At 59.5% G+C, this 21,252-nt stretch overlaps 2 protein-coding genes across 13 annotated transcripts in view; one reads left to right on the forward strand and one right to left on the reverse strand.

Moving 5' to 3' along the window:
- Positions 1–13,539, forward strand: part of TPCN1 (two pore segment channel 1) — a 62,230-nt gene extending 48,691 nt beyond the window's left edge. For 5 of the 6 annotated variants that reach the window (XM_027044170.2, XM_027044168.2, XM_053205852.1 and 2 more), the window contains 13 exons: positions 1,128–1,184; positions 1,266–1,319; positions 1,962–2,034; positions 2,999–3,106; positions 3,934–4,005; positions 4,538–4,627; positions 6,059–6,174; positions 6,939–6,985; positions 7,606–7,674; positions 7,849–7,933; positions 8,734–8,873; positions 8,994–9,074; positions 11,114–13,539. In XM_027044170.2, coding sequence (XP_026899971.1) covers positions 1,128–1,184; positions 1,266–1,319; positions 1,962–2,034; positions 2,999–3,106; positions 3,934–4,005; positions 4,538–4,627; positions 6,059–6,174; positions 6,939–6,985; positions 7,606–7,674; positions 7,849–7,933; positions 8,734–8,873; positions 8,994–9,074; positions 11,114–11,236 — 1,115 coding nt within the window. In that variant the 3' untranslated portion in view covers positions 11,237–13,539. Of the gene's footprint in view, positions 1–1,127; positions 1,185–1,265; positions 1,320–1,961; positions 2,035–2,998; positions 3,107–3,933; positions 4,006–4,262; positions 4,295–4,537; positions 4,628–6,058; positions 6,175–6,938; positions 6,986–7,605; positions 7,675–7,848; positions 7,934–8,733; positions 8,874–8,993; positions 9,075–11,113 lie in introns of those variants that run through there. The other variant, XM_027044171.2, reaches the window with a different exon arrangement.
- The window catches only part of SLC8B1 (solute carrier family 8 member B1), a 29,122-nt gene continuing 17,086 nt past the window's right edge, over positions 9,217–21,252 (reverse strand). For 2 of the 7 annotated variants that reach the window (XM_053205859.1, XM_053205858.1), the window contains 5 exons: positions 20,816–20,937; positions 19,100–19,253; positions 18,334–18,414; positions 17,065–17,129; positions 9,218–9,527 (listed from right to left, as the gene is read on the reverse strand). In XM_053205859.1, coding sequence (XP_053061834.1) covers positions 9,303–9,527; positions 17,065–17,129; positions 18,334–18,414; positions 19,100–19,253; positions 20,816–20,937 — 647 coding nt within the window. In that variant the 3' untranslated portion in view covers positions 9,218–9,302. Of the gene's footprint in view, positions 9,528–13,757; positions 14,919–16,308; positions 16,975–17,064; positions 17,130–18,333; positions 18,415–19,099; positions 19,254–20,815; positions 20,938–21,252 lie in introns of those variants that run through there. The other 5 variants (XM_053205860.1, XM_053205862.1, XM_053205861.1 and 2 more) reach the window with 5 other exon arrangements.

Below are 21,252 nucleotides of genomic sequence, written 5' to 3' on the forward strand. Positions count from 1 at the left end.
CACATACTTGCTACACTTTCTTCCCCACCTTTTCGGCTTTTTTAAAAATATGTTCGGGAGACTGCCTCCCATTGTAATATATAGAGACGTTCCTCATTTCTTTTTAGAGTTGCTACTTCACCATTTCACGAACATGTCATAGTTGATCCCACCAGTTCCCTGTTGGTCATTTGGGTCATTTCTAGACTTTTGCCCTCACAGATACCTCTCCCGCAAATGGCTTGCAGTAACATTGTTTTGGGTTTCACTGGTGTCTCGCTAGAGTGGATCCCTTGAAGTGGGATTGCTATGTGAAAGATCAAATGAACGCGTAATTTTGCTAACTGGTTCCTGTAGCCTTTCTTTTCTTTTCTTGTTTATTTAATTAAAAAAAATTTTTTTTAATGTTTATTTATTTTTGAGACAGAGAGAGACAGAGCATGAATGGGGGAGGGGCAGAGAGAGAGGGAGACCCAGAATCCGAAGCAGGCTCCAGGCTCCAAACTGTCAGCACAGAGCCCGACGCGGGGCTCGAACCCACGAACCGTGAGATCCTGACCTGAGCCGAAGTCGGACGCTTAACGGACAGAGCCACCCAGGCGCCCCATCCTTTCTTTTATTTAAAATTTTTTTTAACGTCTGTTTTTGAGAGGGAGAGACAGAGAATGAGTGGGGGAGGGGCAGAGAGAGAGGGAGACCCAGAATCCGAAGCAGGCTCCAGGCTGCAAGCGGTCAGCACAGAGCCCCCTGCGGGGCTCGAACCCACGAACTGTGAGATCCTGACCTGAGCCGAAGTCAGACGCTTAATCGACTGGACCCCCCAGGTGCCCCTCACGGAGCCATTCTTAAAATCTAGGGAAGAGCAAACATTTTAACACTCAAACACCTCTTACACGGACTTGGCAACAGCAGTGACCTCGAGGGTGTTTTTAGGAATCCATAGCTATTTCCTGCGCAAAACCCCTGGCTGGTGTAGCTCACGTGGTAAAAGCACGAAGCGGAGAGAAGCCCCTGTCACATGGGCGTGTGGGGCGTCGCCCGGGGCTGCCGGGGAACGTGGCCGGGGTGGGGGGGCTGCGGCTGTGAGCTAGAGATTCCGCACACCCGCCTGTGCTTCCTCTGTCCGTCACGAGTCTGTCTGTTTGCAGACTTGGTGGTGGCCGTCAACGGGGTGTGGATCCTCGTGGAGACCTTCACGCTGAAAGGTGAGCCCTGGCTGGGCGGCCGGCCCTCGGGTGGGCGCACCTGGTGCCTTTGAGCTTGAGCTCCCGCCTCCTGTCTTACAGGTGGGAACTTCTTCTCCAAGCACGTGCCCTGGAGTTACGTCGTCTTCCTGACGAGTAGGTTTCTGGCGGTGGCTTTGCCGAATGGCTGGGCCGGGAGGACCCTCATTTGCTTTGGGACCTCGCGGCTCTCCTCGAAAACAGGGAAGCTTGGGGAGAATGGAGCAGGAGTTGAGTCTGATCCCGTTCCACCCCCGTCCAAAGCTCTTTTGTGCTTCTCCGCCGCCCTCCGGATCCCATCCCCATCCTGGGCGTGACTCACACTGCCTGGCCACCCGGGGCCCGCTCCGCTTCCGCCCTCGCCCCGGCCTGCGGCCCCCCCCGAACAGCAACCCGCTCCCCGGCCCCCCCGTGCCCGGGGCCCCTTCTTACCTGGGGCCTCTGCCAAGGTTGTTTTGTCCACCTGGTGCCCCCCGCTCTGCCTGACATTCCCCCTCCTCCTCTTAGGCCTGAACGTCCCTGAGCGCACTGCACCGCCCTGCCCCGTTCACCTGCCCCATTCTGGGGGTTGTCTGGAGGTGGCCCCAGTTGACCAGCCTCTGGGCCGGGCCTCTCCCGGGGGAGGGGTGGTGTGGGTGTGACATGGCCTGTCGCAGAGGCTGGAGACCTCCGAAGAGCCTCAGAGGGGGGGACGGAGCCAAGGCAGGTGTGGGAGAGGCTGTGGTCCGGCCGCTGCTAACTGCCTCCTTCTGTTCACAGTCTACGGGGTGGAGCTCTTCCTGAAGGTTGCTGGCCTGGGCCCCGTTGAGTACCTGTCCTCCGGGTGGAATCTGTGAGTGCAGAGTGTGTGTCTTCCCCACGTCCGCGACCAAGAGAGGCCCTCTCCCCATACACCCGCAGCACACCTTTCTGCAGTGGCAGGAGGAGGGGGCGGGGACAGGACGAGGCCTTTGTCCCCGGTACAGCTCCGTCTGTGGCTCCGGGACACGCCAGGGTCAGGCTCGTCTTACTCTCTCAGGTCCCTTGGCCCGTTCCTCCGGGACGTGGCGTCTTAAGGGGCATTAGGCTGGCTCTTCCTGAGTCATTCGGCCCCTACACCCACCCCTGACGACGAAGCTCCTGCCTCCCCCATGGAAACCACGATACCGACAGAGAAGGAGCAGCAGCCGGTTGGGGGTGGTGACGAGACCCGAGTGGCCCTTGTCCCTGTCCCCACGGAGACCTCAGAGGCCACCTCCCGCCCACTTAAGTTGACTCGCCCGTGAAATCAGGCTATCCTCACAAGGTCTCAGTCTTGACAAACAGAGGAGTCGAGGAGGAACAGTGGTAGCGTGTGCACCATTGCTGTTTTCAGGGCCTTAACACACGTGTGCAGAGGACAGAGGCCCTGTCTGGGGCAGGGCTGGCTGGCCTCTAGGTGGCAATCCCGCCCTTTTCCTCCATAACCTCACCGGGGTCGGTGGCCACCCATAGAACCCGACGTACGGCGTTAGACCAGTGCAGGACTTTGGTGGGGAGAGAGGGTGGTTCTGGGCATTTCTGATCCCTGCTGTATGTGCTATGCCTGGAGGGCTGGCCAGGCCGGCCTCAGACACCCCCAGGCGGCAGGAAGCTGCTTCCTGAGCTGTGCGGCTGCGGGCCACTGCTGGGCACCCTCTGCTCTTGCTGAGGTTGGCGGGTGGGCTCCTTGGAAGGGAGCGTTGAGAATGGGGCTGGGGAGCGGGGCACCGTGGGAGGGAGGCAGGCTCCGGGCAGGACAGGCCCAATGGCCTGTGGCTCCTTCCTCTCCCTCCCAGGTTCGACTTCTCTGTGACCGTGTTTGCCTTCCTGGGACTGCTGGCTCTGGCCTTCAACATGGAGCCCTTTTATTTCATAGTGGTCCTGCGTCCCCTCCAGCTGCTGAGGTGACAGGGCTGGGGCTGGGGAGAGGCAGGCAGGGGAAGGGTGGGAAGGCCTTGGGACCGATCTGGGAAGTGGCCGGAAGGAGCCAGAAGGTTCGCAAGACTGGTGTCAGAGACTCACCCTCCTGTGACGGCACCTGGCCCCTGTCGCCTTCCTGTGGGGATGTGCGGCCCGCCCGTCTCCTCCCGTCACCGGGACCAGTAGCCTCTGACTGTGGAGGAGAAACGTGGCCCGCGGCTTGGGTGAACCCGGCCTGCGGTGATATCTTCTGTAGCCACAGAAACAAACATGCTCAGAGTCATAAACCAGAAGGCCATGGCCTCTGATGGTGCGAGGGGCACGACCCCATACATGGCCTTCCTGGGAGGAGAGGTGGAGGTGTGGGGGTGGCCAGGGCAGTGTCTCTAGAAGACCCTGTGGCCATGCCCCGGGGGTGGTGGCCGGGGTCAGGCGAACGTCCGTGTCCTCCCCACGCAGGGCGTCCTTCCTTTACCGATGACCCGTCCCTCGCCAGGCTCCTCTGTGGGCGTGGCTTCCGGTCCCTTCTTTCCGAGGTTTGCCACCCCGTCCCGAGCCAGGCCTTGCCCCTCACAGAGCCTCCTGGCTCCAAAAGAAAACCGTGGCAAATCGCCGTTAGCGAGAGACTGGGGGGACACGGCGGGTTCCGGGTCCCTCCGGGGAGGGCCATCCAGCCTTGGTGTCCCGGCCCCACCGCTGCCCCTTCCCAGGGCCCCGAGGGCCACCGGGCCTGGGGCAGAGAGGCCCCCCGGTCGAGGAGCGGGGCTGCGGCCGTGCCGGCCCCTGAGTGCCACCTGCTCTCGACCCTCAGGTTGTTCAAGCTGAAGAAGAGGTACCGCAACGTGCTGGACACCATGTTTGAGCTGCTGCCGCGCATGGCCAGGTACTGCCCCGCCTCTGGGCTCCAGGGCCAGGCGCCGTGAGGCTTGTGCCCCCGAGGGGGCGGCTGGGCGGCCGCGGGCGGGGCGGGGGGAGGCCCGGAAAGGACTGACGCGGAGAGTCTGACGGGTCTGCAAGGAGCTGAGATGTTGGCCACCACGCGTCTCCCTGGCGCCACTTCTCTCCTCTGACCTGTCTGAATGTCTAGTAGGGAGGGCAGGGAGCTGTCAACTCACTTACCGCCTGTGTCTACGTTCACAGGTAAGGGGTCACCTGTGAGTCTACCTTCACAGGTAAGGGGTGAGTCTCTGGTGAAGGGGCATCTGTTCCTAGAGTCCTGATTCGAGCCGTTTTTGACCCCAGACCTGAATCACGAGGCCCCTTCCCTGCAGGCACTTTCCAGCTGGTAAACCTGGCTAGGGGCATGCCTGTCTGTCAGTCAGCTCAGTGGGTCTGAGGACGCCGGGGCCGCCGGAGGCGCTGGGCTCTCCTGCCTGGCCCTAAGTCGCCCTGTCCCTTCTGACCCTCCTCCCCAGCCTGGGCCTCACCCTGCTCATCTTCTACTACTCCTTCGCCATCGTGGGCATGGAATTCTTCTGCGGCATCCTCTACCCCAACTGTTGCAAGTGAGTACTCGGCGGGGCCCGGCCCCGCCCGCCCCCCAGGGAGCCTGTGTCTCTGCCGGGGTGGGAGGGGGGCCGAGCCAGCCCCACTGAGCAGGTCGCCCCCAGCTCAGGGGCCTCGGGCACACCTCTCCCAGCCGCGACACCCTTTCGAGGCCTGGGAATCCCTTGGCCTTGCTTTCACTGGCTCAGTTCAGCGCAGTAGCTGAGTGAGGGACCTGGGATCAGAGACGGCTGTCTCTGAAGCAGTGACATCTGAGCAGGTGTCCCTGTCCCCAAGCAGGCCTCTGTCACCTCGCCCTTGGGGCGGAGGCGGTCTTCAGGCTGCCGCAGAACCAGGAGCGGCCTGGGGCTTGGGGCCCGAGTCCCGTGGCTTCCTCCCATTTGTCTGGGGGCGGGGGGGGGGGCCTGGGCAGACACGTCATCTCCGGCGGCCTGTTGGCATGAGACAAGTGGACACCCGCAGGAAGGCCTCTGGGGACAGGGGTGGAGCGCACAGCCTCCACGACCTCTCCCTTTCTGCAAGCCACCACATTGAAAGCATTAACTCTGGAGTCGCAGTGTTCTCTTTAAAATCTGGCCCGGGAGGCCTCAAGCACAGACTCCTTCCTAAGATGCTGGTAGCCCTTCCGAGCGTCAGGCTGAGCCCAGAACCAGAGGCCGATAGCAGGGGGCCCAAACTTTTTTTTTCTTTTTAATGTTTTTATTTAGTTTTGAGACAGAGAGAGACAGAGCATGAGCAGGGGAGGGGCAGAGAGACAGGGAGACACAGAATCCGAAGCAGGCTCCAGGCTCCAAACTGTCAGTGCAGAGCCCGATGCGGGGCTTGAACCCACAGACCGTGAGATCGTGACCTGAGTGAGCCAGAGTCGCACGCTCAACCGACTGAGCCACCCAGGCACCCCGGGGCCCCAAACTTTATGCTGCCCCCGTCACCAAGTCACTGCCTGCTGAATAAGTTCCCTGGGGGCCCCGGGACCAGAGGTGTAGAATTTCTGGCATGAATGTTAACAGATCAGCCATAAAGGACCGGAAGGAAGGCAGAGAATAAGCTCTCAGACAGGGACGACCTTTCGGTGCACTCCAGCCAGGCGAGGAGCTCCCGCTCCGTGCGCACTACCCCGCACACAGGCTCTAGAGCAGATCCCAGCCTGGGGAGAACCCTTCCCAGCTTCTCCCTCCGGTAGCTGGGAGGGAGAAGGCTGCTGGTAGCAGAGAAATGACAAGTGGACGCAGAAAAGCAGGGGGCAGGCCTAGGGGTTCCCACTAGCACCCAACAGGTGAGAGGAGCCCAGGGCTTCCCTTGAGCCAGGAACATGGGCAAGGATGCGGGGGGCTGGGCCGGGACAGATGCTCCCTGCCCGGACCTTGGACTTTTGTCCTCTGTCGAGGTGGCCCATTTCCCTGTGACTTTCCCTCTGCTTCCCTGGCCAGTACCAGCACAGTGGCCGACGCCTACCGCTGGCTCAATCACACCGTGGGCAACAGGACTGTTGTGGACGAAGGCTACTATTATCTCAATAACTTTGACAACATCCTGAACAGCTTTGGTGAGTGTAGGGGCCCCAAGCAGGACAGTCCCTGGGGCACACCGCCTCTGTCACCGCAGGCCCCAGACACGGCGGAGCAGAGCTGTCTGAGGCCTCCCCTCCCCCAGCCGTTTGCCACACTCTCCCGAGTCCCCTCGAGCCTCAGTGGAGCCTGTGGTTTGCCCGGTCCCAGGGGTGCAGTCCAGGCCAGACGCCAGCCCTCACTCGCTGCCAGGTCTCACTCCTGGGAGCAGAAGAGCCCCGCACTTTGCCGGAAGGGGTACAGCCCGATGCTGGGGAGCCCACCCCCCGTCACAACCCCACACCGCAGGGTGGGGCGCAGCCACACCCACCTGCCACGGTGCCTGCACTGACCCAGGCTCAGGCCCACACAGCTCTGCTCCTGGGTTCCGTGGAGAGGCCGGGGCAGGAGCAGGGCATAGGTCAAGAGGAAGGGGAGCCCCTCGGGGCATCCCAGATCTCTACCGAGCAAGGTGTGCCTGCTCTTTCCCTACCATCCACCCCCAGCCCTGGTTGGTCACAGGCAGCTGAGGCAGGAGGCACGCCCTTTTGGGGACAGGCCAAGTTTGCCGCGCTTCCTGTGGGGTGGGAGTCGGGGGGTGGGGGGTGGCGCTCACTTCTGGAACTCACAGCCCAAGCTGGCAGGTGGGATGCCATCAGTTAGGTGCACGGTACCCAGGAGAGGCGGAGACAGGCCATCTGAAACGGACTTTGAAAAAGCGAGCCTGATCAAAACACTCCTCCTCCTCCCTTCCCTTTGGCAGTGACCTTGTTCGAGCTCACAGTTGTCAACAACTGGTACATCATCATGGTAAGGACCTCGGTCAGCTCCTAGGGGGGCGTCTTCCCACCAGCCTCTGAGACCACCTGTGGTCTTGCCCGGCCCTGGACGGGATGCGTCGCTCTTGTGTTCCCCGATGGGGTCCTGGGTCACACAGGGTTGGCGTTCTGCCGAGAGCCCACTGTCGGGGCTGGAGCCCAGGAGCCACCCCTCTGCATCTGCTAGACATGGGTTCCATCCCTGCCCCCCGTACAGCCCCTGGCGGCCAGGAGATGCCCAGTAGCCTGTGGGTTTCCGTCCTCCCCCCCACTGTGGCAGGGGCTCTTCGGTCAAGGGGTGGTGTGGCAAGGGTGGTTGGCTTTTGTTTCCCATTCCCTAAACCCTTCCGAGTGCCACTGCCTCTCAGAGCACAGACCGCTCGCATTAGTCTTGAACCCCGCGGTCCTGGGGAGCATCCGGGCCTCATGCAGCACGGAGGAGTTCTGAGACCTGGGCAGTGAGGTCCCCCTCCTGTGTCTCCCACAACCCAAGGCCAATCAGGCAGGGTCTGTGTAGAGCCGGCCATGTGGGAGACCACGGAGGGGCCCGGGTACACGGCGACCCGGCCCCACCCAGGCGCCTGCTCACTGGCTGCCTCCCCGTGTCCCCAGGAAGGTGTCACCTCTCAGACCTCCCACTGGAGCCGCCTGTACTTCATGACTTTCTACATCGTGACCATGGTAGGTCCCCGGCCCCAGCACGCCCTTCGCCCCTCGCCCTTCACTTCTGAGTCTCCGGCTGCCCCTGCAGGGTGGTGGCAGCCCGGGGAGGAGGGGCCCGGCCGGGCAACGGGCATCGACGGGCTCTGCTGAGTGCAGGCCCCACAGCAGCTCACACCCCCTGCCCCCCGCCAGGTGGTGATGACGATCATCGTTGCCTTCATCCTCGAGGCCTTCGTCTTCCGAATGAACTACAGCCGCAAGAACCAGGACTCGGAAGGTCTGTGCGGGCAGCTGCGGCCCCCGCTGCCCACCCGGCTGGCTGCCCCACTGTCTGCTTCTTGGCTGTCTGCTTGTCCGGGCCTCTGGCAGCTCAGCTGATACCTGTCTGGCTGACCTGTGACATCCCTCATTCACGCTGATTTTCACGCACGTCACCACCGAAGAACGCCCTCGATCTCATTTTTAGAATAAAAACGTTACGTGTCTGAGATTAGAAAAATCACCCAGCAGGGACAGGCTTCCTGTGAGCACAGCCGCCCTCTGCCCCGCCTCCCTGCGCCTCCCAGACACTCGTCACCCTCTTTGTTATCACCTGCGTCCACAGTGTCGTTCTAGACTTGAGGGGCGTAAATGTCGCGCCAGTGGCTCCTCCTGCAGCTTCGGTGCTCGCAGCCCTGATCACCAGTTCGCCTGTTCCAGGGTGCAGGGCTGACGCGTACTGATCATTCTTGCCCCATCCCCCAGAGCCACCACATACCGATTACTCGTCTCCAAATCGCTGTCCCCTCAGGCCACGGGATCATTTGCTGTTTGCCCAGACTCCCTGCCATAACCTCTGTCCCCTAGAAGCTGCTGGCCCAACCAGCCGTCCTGCCAGCCGCAGCAAAGGGAAGGGAAGGGGCAGGACGAGAGTGCCACGCGGCGGGGGGTGGGGGTTGCGGTTTCCCTCAGAGAGGGAACCTCGGGACCCCCCCCTCCCCCTCCCCGGGGCAGCAGGGAGGATGGCTGAAGTGGACCAAGGCAGACCGGGGGCTCTGAGCCCCAGCCTCCTTCCCAGCGCCGGCTCCCCTCCCACAGTTGACGGAGGCATCACCCTGGAGACGGAGATCTCCAAAGAGGAGCTGGTTGCCGTCCTGGAGCTCTACCGGGAGGTGCGAGGAGCCACCTCGGACGTCACCCGGCTGCTGAAGGTCCTCTCTCAGATGGAGAGACACGAGGTGAGGAGCCTCAGGGCCGCCTCCAGCGGAGGGGGCGGGTTTGAGCTTCGCGTAGGCCCTCCCCCACCGTGCTCCCCTCCAGCCAGCTCGGGCAGTCCCTAAGCCTCCGCCCTTCTTTAGCAAAACTCCGTGGTGTTTCTGGGACGGAGATCGAGGACCAAAAGTGACCTGAGCCTAAAGATGTACCAAGAGGAGATTCAGGTAGGAGCGCCCCTGCCCACGCTGCCTCGGCCCTCGCCCCGGCCAGCTCCTGCCTGGGGGTGGGCCTCCCGGCCCCGTCCCGAGTGTGGAGCGGCGCTGGCTAAGGGGGGGAGTCATCTGTCGGGGCCGCCGCCAGTGGCGTCTGGGACTCAGGGTCGGGCGGGATGTGGGCTCAACCGCGAACCCTCAGTCCTCCCCCAGCACAAGCAGCTGTGGTGTGCTGCTTCCCTACGGCATGGCCACCAGGACGTCACCTCCCTTCCTCGCGCTGAGCCAGAACCGCAGGTGCAGCGTGTCCCGCAGGAGACAGATGGGCACGAGGGGGTGCGGGGGCCGTGCTGCGCAGGCCAGGGCGCCTCTCCTCAGGGCCATCGGGCTCTGCCGTGTCCTTGGGTCTCGTGGCTCTTTTGGCTGTTTGGGTTTTTGGTTTTTGGTTTTTTTGGTAATGTTTATCTATTTTGAGAGAGAGAGAGTGAGTGAGCACAAGCAGGGGAGGGGCAGAGAGTGAGAATCCCAAGCAGGCTCCACACTCAGCACAGAACCGGACGCGAGGCTCGAACTCACAAACCACGAGATCATGACCTGAGCTGAAATCAAGCATTGGATGCTTAGCTGACTGAGCCACCCAGGTGTCCGTGTGGGGTCTTATTTTTGTTCTCATTTAAGAGAAGGGAGAAGTTTTATATATATATATATAAAGCCTTCTGTTCGATCTCCGGGGCCCAGGGCTCGGGGGAGAGTCTCCCGTGCCGCTTGCTGTGACGGTGCCGTTGCTGGCATTCTGGCAGCTGAAAATCCTGTTTTCGCTGGGACGGTGATGACCAGTGTGCACGCCCAAAAGGCAGGGAGGCTGCAGTCCCCAGAGCTGAGTCACACGCTCTCTGTGAAAACGCCAGGGGCAAACAGACACATGGCGGCTCAGGAAGCAGGAGTCACGGGGGCGCGAAACCAGCAGGGGCTTTGGCTTCGTGAAACCCGGGGGGAGAGTGCCGGTCCGTTCCCGCCTGTGGAAGGGGGGCCATCTCCGGCCCAAAGCAGAGGAGACGGCTTCACGGGGGCACGCGCTCAGCTGCAGGCCTTGTCCTTTGTCCTCTGCCCGTCCGTCCACTCCCAGCCTCAGTCCCCCCCCCCCCCCCCCCGGTCCAGTGCTGGGCCACAGAAGAAGCCCATCTCAGTCTTTTTTTAAGCCGTCAAGTTCTGTGGTTCAGACTCTTTAAAAACGTTAAGGGAGGTTTTTTAATTCCTCGATTACCTGAATACCCATCCCTGCAAACCGTGGGTGACGTGACAACGGTCTTAGGCAGGTGGCATTTTTGGTTTTTTTTTTTCCAAAATGCTTTCACAGCCTTATTGGAGGGCACGCAGGCAACGTGGGAGTTAGGGGAGGTGCTTCACCCAGTTCACCTGGCTTTTCTGCAACTTCTGAGCCTCGCTTTTCTCAGGTGTTTCACAAGGACACCGTTCCTGCCAAGCCCAAAAGGGGCGACAGCAGGGAACCCTTTGTGAAGGACAAGAGATTATGTTCACAGAGGATGATTACTAAGTGCCTGGGCTTCTCTTAAAGAGTTGATATGTGCCAAGGAGAATGTTTCCGAGGAGGTGTACAAGCCTCTAATTAATAAGGGAAAGATTTCTTTCTTTCTTTGTTTTGAGAGGGAGGGAGAGAGAGAATCCCAAGCAGGCTCCACACCATCCACGCAGAGCCCGACGCCGGGCTCGAACTCCTGAACTGTGAGATCACGACCTGAGCCGAAATCGAGAGTCGGGCGCTAAACCGACTGAGCCACCCAGGCGCCTCAATAGGGAAAGATTTCACTGTAATTTTTCTGTTTGGGCCATATTCCAGATTCCCAGTAGGTCCAGGGCTCAGAAGACCCCTGCGGTCACTGTTGGGTGACTTGCAGCCCCGCCCCCTCCGTCCTGAGGCCCCTGTTGCCCACTGTGTGCCGTGGGGGGGGGGGGGGGGAGGGGGGGAGGGGACGCAGGGCTGGCGGGGAGGAGTGCAGCCGGCTCAGCGCCCTGTCTGCGCTCTGCTCTAGGAGTGGTTCGAGGAACATGCCCGTAAGCAAGAGGAACAGCGGCGACAGCTCAGCGGCAGCCGCCAGGCCCCCTCCACCCCGCAGCTCCCAGGCAGCCGCCAGCGTTCCCAGACCATCACCTAACCCCAGCCTGCGGCAGCCATCCCTTCTATGCAATAACACAATAGTATTATTTTACTACGATGTATTGAAGAAAAAAAAAAAGGTGTGTGTGTGCACGTGTACGTGCACACACACACACCCATATATATGCACATATTTATATATAGGAAGAGAAAAAGACAAGACGGGGTTTGCTGTGCAACCACCTTGCCCTGTCTTCCTTAACCCCAGAAGTCACTTTGGTTTGGGGGGCGGTCAGGCCACCGTGAGCTCTTCCTAATGTGGAAAGTTCCAGAAGGCCTCTTCAGAAGAAGAGCACTTGGATAGATCCTGCCGATCTCTGCAGGGCTCGCCTTCAAAGTGGGCCAGCCCCTCCCCAGGCCAGAGCCAGACCGTCTTCCCGATGCTGCTCTCACACTCACGCCCCAGCTGACAGCTTCCCCAGTAACTTTCCCTGTGGCCCGCGTCACGGGGTTTCTGTGCCCTGCTTTAGGGACGAAACCACTTAGGATGGAAAGAACCTACATCCTCGGGGTTAGTATTTCTATATATATGATAATGTAATAGAACATTCCTTTGGGGGAGCAGTGCCTAGGTCCTAATGGAAAGAGTAATCAAGGGGTGTGATTATACCCGTGTGGTCAGATCCCAATTAGCCGGCGCTGGGCAGCGCGAGATTGTGCGAATTTCACATCCTGGCTCTGTAAGCCTTCTCTCCCACATCCCACGCTTCCTTCGGTTTAACCCTTGTTGCTGCAAATCCTGAAATGGCCTCCTTGAGAATCTCGGCCCAGCGGGGGGAGGAAAGAGAGAAGAGGCCAGGCTGACGGCTACCACCCCGGACCAGTTCCCGAGATGGGCTTTCTCCACCAAGTCCCTTTTCCTTGCGATCGTCTTGTTCAAGCAGAGACACATCTTGGGTAACACGGGATTCTGCTAAAGACAGCGGCAGCCCCTTCACATCGTGCATTAGGTTCTGCTGCTGGGAAGGGGCCTACAGGGACGTCCACAGCAGCCCTGTGGCTGGGCCCCTGCCAGTCCACATGGACCGCTCCCCCCGCGCCTTGAGCAGTCACCTCCGTGGACTCGACCGAGGCCAGAACGGGGGCGGGGCGGGGGGTGGTGGTGCACAAGTAGGTTGGGTTGAGCGCTCGGTTAACCGAGCCCCCCTGTGTCTCGTGGGAGTGCTCGCTGAGGTCGGCATGGGTGGGGCAGGACCGGTGCTCGAATCCAGAGAAGGCAGTTGGGGGGCCGCTTCAGTGGGCGCGGCAGAGGCGGGGTCAGAGCACAGGGACCTCCAAGGTCAGCTTTCCTGGGCTGCCGACCCAGCCTGGGCTTCCTGCCCCTCCCCCGGCTTCCCAGCTGCCTCCACTGCCTTCCAGAACTTAGGAAGGTGGGTGGGCAGAAGGTCCCCAGCCTGATGCCAGGGGTGCCATACTGGCTCGCCCCCTTCCCCCCGTCTCTCCCCGGCCATCCGCAAGGCCAAGCCTTCTCGGGACGGCCCTGATGATGCTGCACAGCTGTGCCCCTCCCGGGGGGGTGGCGGGGCTTTGTTTTTAAAGCACAGCCCTTTGGGGAAACAATGAACCAGTGAGATCTCCATGGGGCATCAGGAGACTGGCATCGTCCTCTCCAGCTCTGGAGGGCCACCAGCCAATCCAGGCAGCCCTGCACCAGGCCGTAACCCTTTGCCCTCTCCAGAGAAGGAACTTTATTTATTTGCACAATTGGGTGCCTTTTAGCATTTGTGTATTGAAATGGGTAGGAGTCGAGGGACAGCTTACAAAGGATAGGTCCCCTGCCCTCAGTGCCTGGGCCTCATTCTAGTCCCTTCCCCCCGGGAACCGGGGAGGGGCACCAGGGTCGTTGAGGCCCCCGGTGTGGGGGATGGGATGGATGCCGCGGGCCAGACTCCCGTTGGTAGTGGGCGCCCTTGTCATTGAGGCTAAGGACGGCTGGCCCCTGGGGGTCACCCAGGACTGTGAGCTCTGAGGGACCTGGGACATCATCCAGCTCACATGCCCTCACCTCCCACGTCATAGCTGAATGAAACCGAGGTCCGCCCCGCCAACCCGCCCTGGGTCCCGCAACCTGCCAGCAGCCGCGATGGCACTGTGCCCTGCCCCGCTTTGGGGGGACGCCATCTGGTCCCTCCTCCTTGCTTCCCTCCCCCCACCCAGCATTACTCCACACCATGTGACAATCATTTTGTATGGATAGCGGGAGCGATGCTGCAAGGTTTTGTACATCGGTGTTTTGTTACCTAGAAAACCCACCGTGTCTCCGGATTTCTGGCACATTAATAAAGGCCTCTGCTTTGTAAACGTGGCTGCCGCCTCGTGACTTCCGTCAGGTGCCGTCCCATGGCTTCCCGTATTGTGGGGAAAGAGGAGGGGGGGGGCTCGTCCATGGTTGCCCCTGACCCCCCCATCCCAGCCCCACCCCTGGACGTGCCACAGATCCATCAGGCCCAAGAGCCTTTGGCCCTGGAACCAGCCGCTCGTCACCTGGCCCAGGGAAGGAAGAACTGGTAAGAGCTGGGTGTATTCCTTTCTGTACACTTGAAATATTTAATGACTTTTTCACTGGAAAAAAGACAGTTGGACCCCTTTGCCACCGCCGGCATAAGGCAGCCGGGCAAACTGAGAAGGTAGGTGCTCCTTGGAAAGTCAGGTCAGCGGCGGACAGCGGGAAGGCACTGGGGAGCACTCATTCTGTCCCCGGAGCTTTCGGGCATTGTGACCCCGGCCTGGGGCTCCCCCTGAGGTAGGCACAGGGCCACGGTCAATCGACTCCTGTTTCACAGCTGGGGAAACCCAAGCTCAGGGCACAGAGGCGCTTGCGACAGTCGGCAGACAGTCCCGGAGGTAGAGTCGAGGGCTGTGCCGTCCAGGACGGTGGCCGCTGAGGGGGCCAGAGCCACGTGCTGCTAGTTTGGGGCCACTGAGCCATAGGTATGGTACCACGAATTTCCCCCCCGTTTGCTTTGGCTTTTATTAACGTGGCGACTAGAAATCTCAAAGTCAGGTGTCTCCTATTCCATTTCTGTCGGACGGTGCAGCTCTAGAACTCAGCCCCGATGGCCTGAGGCCCGTGGTATTGTGCCCGCCCTCTGAGTCACTCTGGCTAAGCCCGGGCTTGGCAGCGGTCTGAGTGAGCCCTGAGAAGATGCGGGAAGGCAGCAGGGCGTGACTCCAGGCCCCGGACACGCCGGTGGTCTTCCAATAACAGCTTGGAAGGCACTTCGCCATCCCCTTCACCCCCAACCCCAGCCTCCGAGAGGCTCCGCCGATCATCCAAGGACGTCTGCCTTCTGTCTGCAACTCTGTCCACAGCGAGGCCCGGTCTCCGACGTCCCGGAAACAAGGCTTAGCTGGTCGTCCCGCCCAGGGCGGCGGCCCGGAACCTCCAGCCCCATTCACGGGCCCCCCGGGGCCCGACTTCCATCTTTCTGCCTGCAGTGACACCTCCCGGCCACCAGGCGGCGCCGGCCACGCGGCGTCACTCACACGCTCTTCAGGTGAATCACCCCAAATTCGGTAAGCAGGGCCACCACGAGGAAGCTCACGTAGAAGAGGAGCAGGCAGAAGCCGTAGACTTTGCTCAGCTGGAAGCACTGCAGTGGGACCGAGACCAGGGAGCAGACGAGGCTGAGGCCCAGGGCGCCCGCCAAGACCCACACCAGCAGTCCGTCTGGCTCCAGCTGTGGGGGCGATCAGGGGGAGAGGCGGGGTCACCGCGGCCACCAGTCCGTCACCCACCCCTCGCCAGGTGCGGGAGCTCTGGCCCCGTGGGATGGCACGCCCCGCCCTCAAGTTCCACGCTCTGAGCCACCTACCTAACTGGTGGTCACTTGCCATGGTAACCCTAGGAAACTAACACGGTCTGTTACATACGCACGTTCCGTGCAGATGGTGGAAAGTTCTCGAGCGATACAGAAGAGCGAAAAGAAGTGAAATGACCCTCTCCCTGCTTCCCTGCCTCCTGGACTTAGCATTCACCTAACATCCACGGGGGACTCGACAACTGGGTGCTGTGCTGGGTGTTTTCACCCACTCCACGTAGCGTCTCATCTGTGCGTCAGGGTAAGGACCTCCCCCGACGACCTGTGAGGGGAGCGTCTTCACCCCAAGGCACAGGCGAGGAAACAGTAATTGGTGCCAGAGCCCACGTCCACGTCCAAGCTCTTACTGACGACACCCTATCCTGCCTCCCCGCCCAGGGACGAACATGCACACACGCGTGTGGATCCACACACGGAGACCTGCACGTCTGTCCTGAAACCAGAAACGGAATCGTAGGCGAAGTGCTTAAGAGCATCTGCGTTTTCCACCCAACACCAGCCCTTGGCCATCCGTCCGTGATGCCTTCCATCCCTAAACTCCGCACAAAGGCAGTGGAATGCGCGCGCGCGCGCACACACACACACACACACACACACCCCACAAAGAGCAAGAGAAAGGAAGAAATCGGCCCCTTGGGGAGCCAACCCTAAATCCTCATTAACTGGAACTGCCCGGGAATGGATCATGAAAGAAACCTATTAAACCGTGAAGCGTCTAAACAAAATTTGCAGCCCGTGTTTACCTCTTAGAAAAGCAAACTTTCCAAGCAGTCAGTAGCTATTTGCTTGTGGGCGTGGCTACCTCGAAGGCTGGCCCTGCCGCCAGCTAATTCCAGGCCCCCCTCCCGCAACAGTCACCGCCAAGCAGAGCCCCTCAGGGAAAGCATGGGTGACGGTTCCCATTGATAACGCCGCCTTTCGGCCCCACGGCACCCCAGCTGCTCTCCGTGGGGGGCCTGGGCGGTGGGTCCTTAAGAACAGAGATGCCCGAGGCACTGGTGGCCGGGGCGGGGTCGAATCTGCCTGGGGCAGCTTCCCGTTTGCCCTGAGCAACGTTTGAGACTCGAGAAAGTTCCCCTGGGAATCCTGATTTCTTCTCTAGAAAATGTGGACTATCTGGCCACATGAGGCCCACGTGAATCACGCACACGTTTTGGTTGCCTCCCTGGTCCTGGTAAGGGCTGACGTTTTCAACCTTGTTTGGAACAGGGTTTCTCAAGCCACCTACCTTCATCCGTCCCCAGGGAGCTGCTTTTAAAACGCAGTTTCCAGCCCCCACCCGCTGGAACGCCTGCGACAGGAGGTCTCATGCACTCCTCGGGCATCCTTGAAGCGTTAAGAACCTCCACTCAGTGCGTCTCAGAACCTTCTCCAAATCTGCCAGGCTCCCTGCTGGGGCTGACTTAATCCTCCCTCCTGGCCTGTCCTCTGTGGGCAGTTTGGGCAAAGGGGTTCGGCCTGGCCCTTGACTCACGCATGCTATCCAGGAAGCTTGTGGGGGCGCCATCTCACCCAGTTCCCAGGTGAGGAGACTGAGGCCCAGGGATGTCCTAACTCACCCAGAGTCACACGGCAGGAGACTTAAAGTGATTGACCAGGACATAAATCCAAGGGCCTTCTTGACCCCCTACTCCCACCCCCCAACCCCCGCCGCAAAGCTATATCCTAATTACCCTGGGAACTTGCAAGGAATACATTTTTTTTCAACCCTGCATTCAGGCTATTTTAAAAATATTCTACACATTCTGACTTGTCACAAGTTCAGGTAACACCTCTCCCCAGCAAGCATATGCTGCTGAGATGGGAATGTTCTCGCACTGGGGGACAGGAGAAAGATGAGGAGAGAGAAACTCCGATCTTCACCTCAGGGCCGTGAGTTCAAGTCCCGCGTGGGACTCCGCACTGGGTGTGAAGGCTGCTTAAAAAAAAAAAAAAAAAAAAAAAAAAAAAAGGAAGAAAGAAAAATCCCAGAAGGGGCCCCTTGCACAGGGGTCCGGCCACTCACCTTCACCTCCGCGTGGTTCCTGGAGATCTGGAGCAGGCAGCCCAGCCCTACTCCCACCAGGATATCTGCGGCCGGGCTCAGGAAGTTTGCTGGAACAACGCCCCACAACCCCAACCCCACGCCCCTCGGCTTCCCTTGTGGTCTATGCACCCCCAGCCCCCCCAAACCCTGAGGGGACCTTTTCCAGTTTTAGCCCCTTTTAATGTACATTTCTAACTCAAACTGCAAGGAAGAAATGAGTTTGCAGAAGTGCTTGGTCCCTGGTAAGCACTGGGCTTCCTTGCGGCTAGGGGAGGCGACCTGTGACGGAGCACGGGTCAAGGCCATCTACAGGTGTCGGTCAAGGGACGCCGCTCCGGGCAGGGCTCCTTCCTTCCCACCCCAACCTGAGGGCTCAGGAGAGGCCACAGCGAGAAAGCCAGGACCAGGTCTCAAAGGGCCACCCCCCGGAAGGCCCTGGCCGGCCAAGGAGTGACAAACGGCCAGTCCCCGCCCACGTTTGCTGGGCACACGTAATGTGCCGGGCACCGCCCTGGGTGCTTTACCCCGTCATCAGTCTCCACGCCAACCCATTCTGAATTTACAGACTGCTGAGGTTCGGAGAGTAAGATGTGTGCAAAGCCCCGAGGTCACACGGCTGGCGAGTGGTGGCACTGCGGCCGGAGCCCTCTCTTCTCGTCCTTGTCTTTCCTGCACAGACCGGGGCGTGGCGAGTTACAGCCCCCAGGCCAAGCGGCCCGCCGGCCGCTGTTATAAATAAAGTTTTATTGGGACAGAGCCACACCCATTCATTTCCGTATTGCCGATGGCTGTTTCCACACGACCACAGCAGAGTCAGGTGGTGGCAAAAGAGGTTGGCAGGGCCCACAAAGTCTAAACTATTTACTCTCCGGCCCTTTAAGAAAAAGCTGGCCACCCCCTAACATCTACAGACCACGATGTCCATAAGAAAGAGGAAGAGGGTCTTCCAAAGGGCACGCATAAGCTAGGCACGGGGGCGTCTACGAAAAAGAGTATCTGCCGTCCACTGGGGGCTCACCAGGCACCAAGCATTTCTGTCACCTCATTCAATGCTTACAACAGCCCTTCTGAGGTCAGGCCTCTCAGCACGCCCATTTTACAGATGAGGAAACTAAGGCTCGGGCAGCTACGTCACCTGCCCAGGGGGTACAGCAAGGGCCAATCGCAGGGGTGGGGCACCGAGCACGCCCATGGCCCTCGGAGGCTGGGCCACCAGAGCCGAGGGGAGGGCGGCCCCATGAAGGATACTCAAGATGATGCCGCCGAAACAGGCTGCGAAGGCCATCCGCGGGTAGCCCTGGCGGGCCAGCGTGAAATCTGAGAAGGCGTCTGCGTGGAAACGAGAGACCCCCTTGAGGGGTGGGGAGTGGCTCCCCCTGGCCCTCTGGTCATTCGCTCCCTAATTCTTAACCACAGTCGTTCGGTCAACAAACACCCACGAATGCCCATCTGGGCCTTGTGGTAGCTGGCTGGGCCCTCAGCCACGGCTTCCCACGACATGATTCCCTCCTTCATTCTTTCTATCCCATTCCCTCCCACCCGGGGTGTGACATGCCATTACGGCCAGCACACATAGCACCTTTATGCAAATTAGAAAAAGGTACCCCGAAAGGTGAATGGAAGGAGATGTGGATTTTAGCCCCCCTGACTCCTTGTCTGAATGCTCTTGTGCAGTGCACAACCTGGCCAACCCTACCCGGCGGCAGCAGTTAGAGAAGGGTATATGGGTGCATGTGTCAATGCCCGCGTAGGTGGCATACCCCACGTACACGTTCAGCGTGGTTGGCTGTAATGGGGAGCCCCATGTCTACACATCGGACAAGGGGGAAGAGGCGAGGGCTTCTACAGTCTCCTGGCCCACATACGGTCCAGGCCATCTCACCCCTATGACCAGTTATGGTCACTCCAGAGCAACAGTGGGCCCGAGCACATGCCCACAGGCACTCTGGCCAGGGGAGCAAAGGACAGTGAAATGCCGGCACTCATCCCAGAAGCCCACCCGGCCCTGCGTCACCTCCGATGCTGTTCCCCCAGGCCAGCAGCGTGAGCCCCAGGACGGTGTTGCTCAGCCGGAACACGACGCCCAGGGACCGCAAGATGTTCACCACCTCTGTGGCGGCTGCGTTGATCCACAGGGCGCTGGTCAGGAAGCCCAGGAAAGCAAAGAGCTGGGGAGGGAACGGTGCACTGATGGCCCAAGGCCGGTCCCCAGCAGGGATACGGCCTCAGTTCCCCCATCAGTAAAATGGGATGATCACAGTACCTACCCCCTGAGATTGTCACGAGCATAAATGAGTTAACGGATTCAAAGCAGTGAGTGCTTGGCACACAGTAAGTGCTCAGTAAAATGCTAGCTCAGTGTTACTCTTTTGTCATAGCTCTCTTGGGCCAGAGGCCCATAGATGAAACTCCATCCCCGTTAACGGGGACTCCCCAGCGCACCCCACCTCCCTCCAGTGCCCAGCAGCTGCTACTCTGCTCCCTGCCTGCTCTAGACATGCCATATACACGGCTGCACGCAAACGTGGTCCTTTGTCACTGGTCTCATTCACTCCGCATCACGTCTTTCAAGGTACGCTCCCTGCTGGAGCGTGTACCGATGCCTTAAAATCCGCAGTTTTTAAAAATCGATAAATAGTAAAAAAAAAAAAAAAAAAAAAAAAGAACATTTTAAGTGAACTCTTAAGAGTAAACTCTGGACATACTGCCTAAAAATTCCTCGGGGTGTTGCAGGGTGGAGAGAATGGGAAAAAAACCCACCCACGAACACCGGAAAATTCTATCCCTGGGACCTGGCTGTTGGAGACACAGGGGTTTCCTGCAGCAGGAAAGAGTCTCGAAAAGTGACCCCACCGTTTCGCCTAGGAATACACCCAAGAGAAACAAAACCTCCGAGCCACGCGTTTTTACGCGAAAGTTCACAGCGGTGTTACTCGTAATATCCCCAAAGTAGAAAGAACGTCCGTGAATGATGCACGGATAAGCTAAATGTGCTGCATCGCCATACGATGGATGGCACTCAGCCACGAAAAGGAGTGATTCACTAATCCCTGCTCATGCTCGGAACGACCTTGAAAACACGACGCAAGAGTCACAAAAGACCACATATTGTATACGTATGTGTCTACGAAAAGTCCAGAGCAGGCGAATCCACAGGCACCAGAAGCAGACTGGCAGTGGCCAGGGGTCGGGTGACAGGCGCGGGGTGTCTTTTTTGGTGTTGAAACGCTCCCCAACTGATAACGGTGATGGCTGCACAGCTCCGTGAATATAATAATAACCACCGAATCCCATATTTTACAGGGGTGAGTTGCATCAGGATATGTGAATTACATCTCAATAAAATAAGGCTGCTCCAAAAAAGAGAAAGAAAAAAAGAACCTTGAACAGGTACGAAACTGTCCAAAGTGTGGGGCACCTGGGCGGCTCACTTAGGGGTCTGACTCTTGATTTCGGCTCACTGTTGGGGAGTTCAAGCCTCGCTGGGATTCTCTCTCTCTCCCCCTCTTCTCTCTGAGCCCCCCCCCCCCACTCGTGCACTCTCTCTCTCTCTCTCAAAATAAACTTAAAAAAGAAAAACAACAAACCCAACAGTCTCAAAAGTGGCTTTAAAGACCTGTCATCACGGAAAGTGATTACTGGCCTAACTGCCCCGGGGAGCACGAACACACATCTTTCTGGAAGATTCCAGTGTCCCCTCATCCCACCCCGGAGCACCGGAGATTCTTACCCAGTGAAACCTGGGAGGCTCACTGTTGGATGTGGCAAAAAAGGTCACCGCAGCCAGGGCTGTGCCCACAACCACCACCACGGCCCAGACAGGAAAGAGGCCACCGATCTCGTAGATGCCGTCTGCAGAGAGGCAACAAAGGGACTTGGGACCACTGCTTCCGCGTGGCCGCGCCTCCTGGAGGGCACACGTCTTCCCCAGAGTGAGCGAGAGGGCTGGCGGAGAGACCCAGGGATAAAACTCACTTGCACTGCGTCGTTGGACACGCAACGTGCCCAGTGCTGTCCCGGGCACCGCAAGGGGACAGAGAAATTAAAGGCAGAGCCCCTGCCTCAAGCCAGTCATACTGGAAAGGCAGCAGGCCCGTGAAAGACAGACTCTCCCCAGCCCTCTCCCGTGAGACGAGGACGGGAGTGGCTCAGCCCGCTCCCCACCAC

The sequence above is a fragment of the Acinonyx jubatus genome, chromosome D3 (assembly GCF_027475565.1).
Source record: "Acinonyx jubatus isolate Ajub_Pintada_27869175 chromosome D3, VMU_Ajub_asm_v1.0, whole genome shotgun sequence".
In the NCBI taxonomy this organism is placed as follows: Eukaryota; Metazoa; Chordata; class Mammalia; order Carnivora; family Felidae; genus Acinonyx; species Acinonyx jubatus.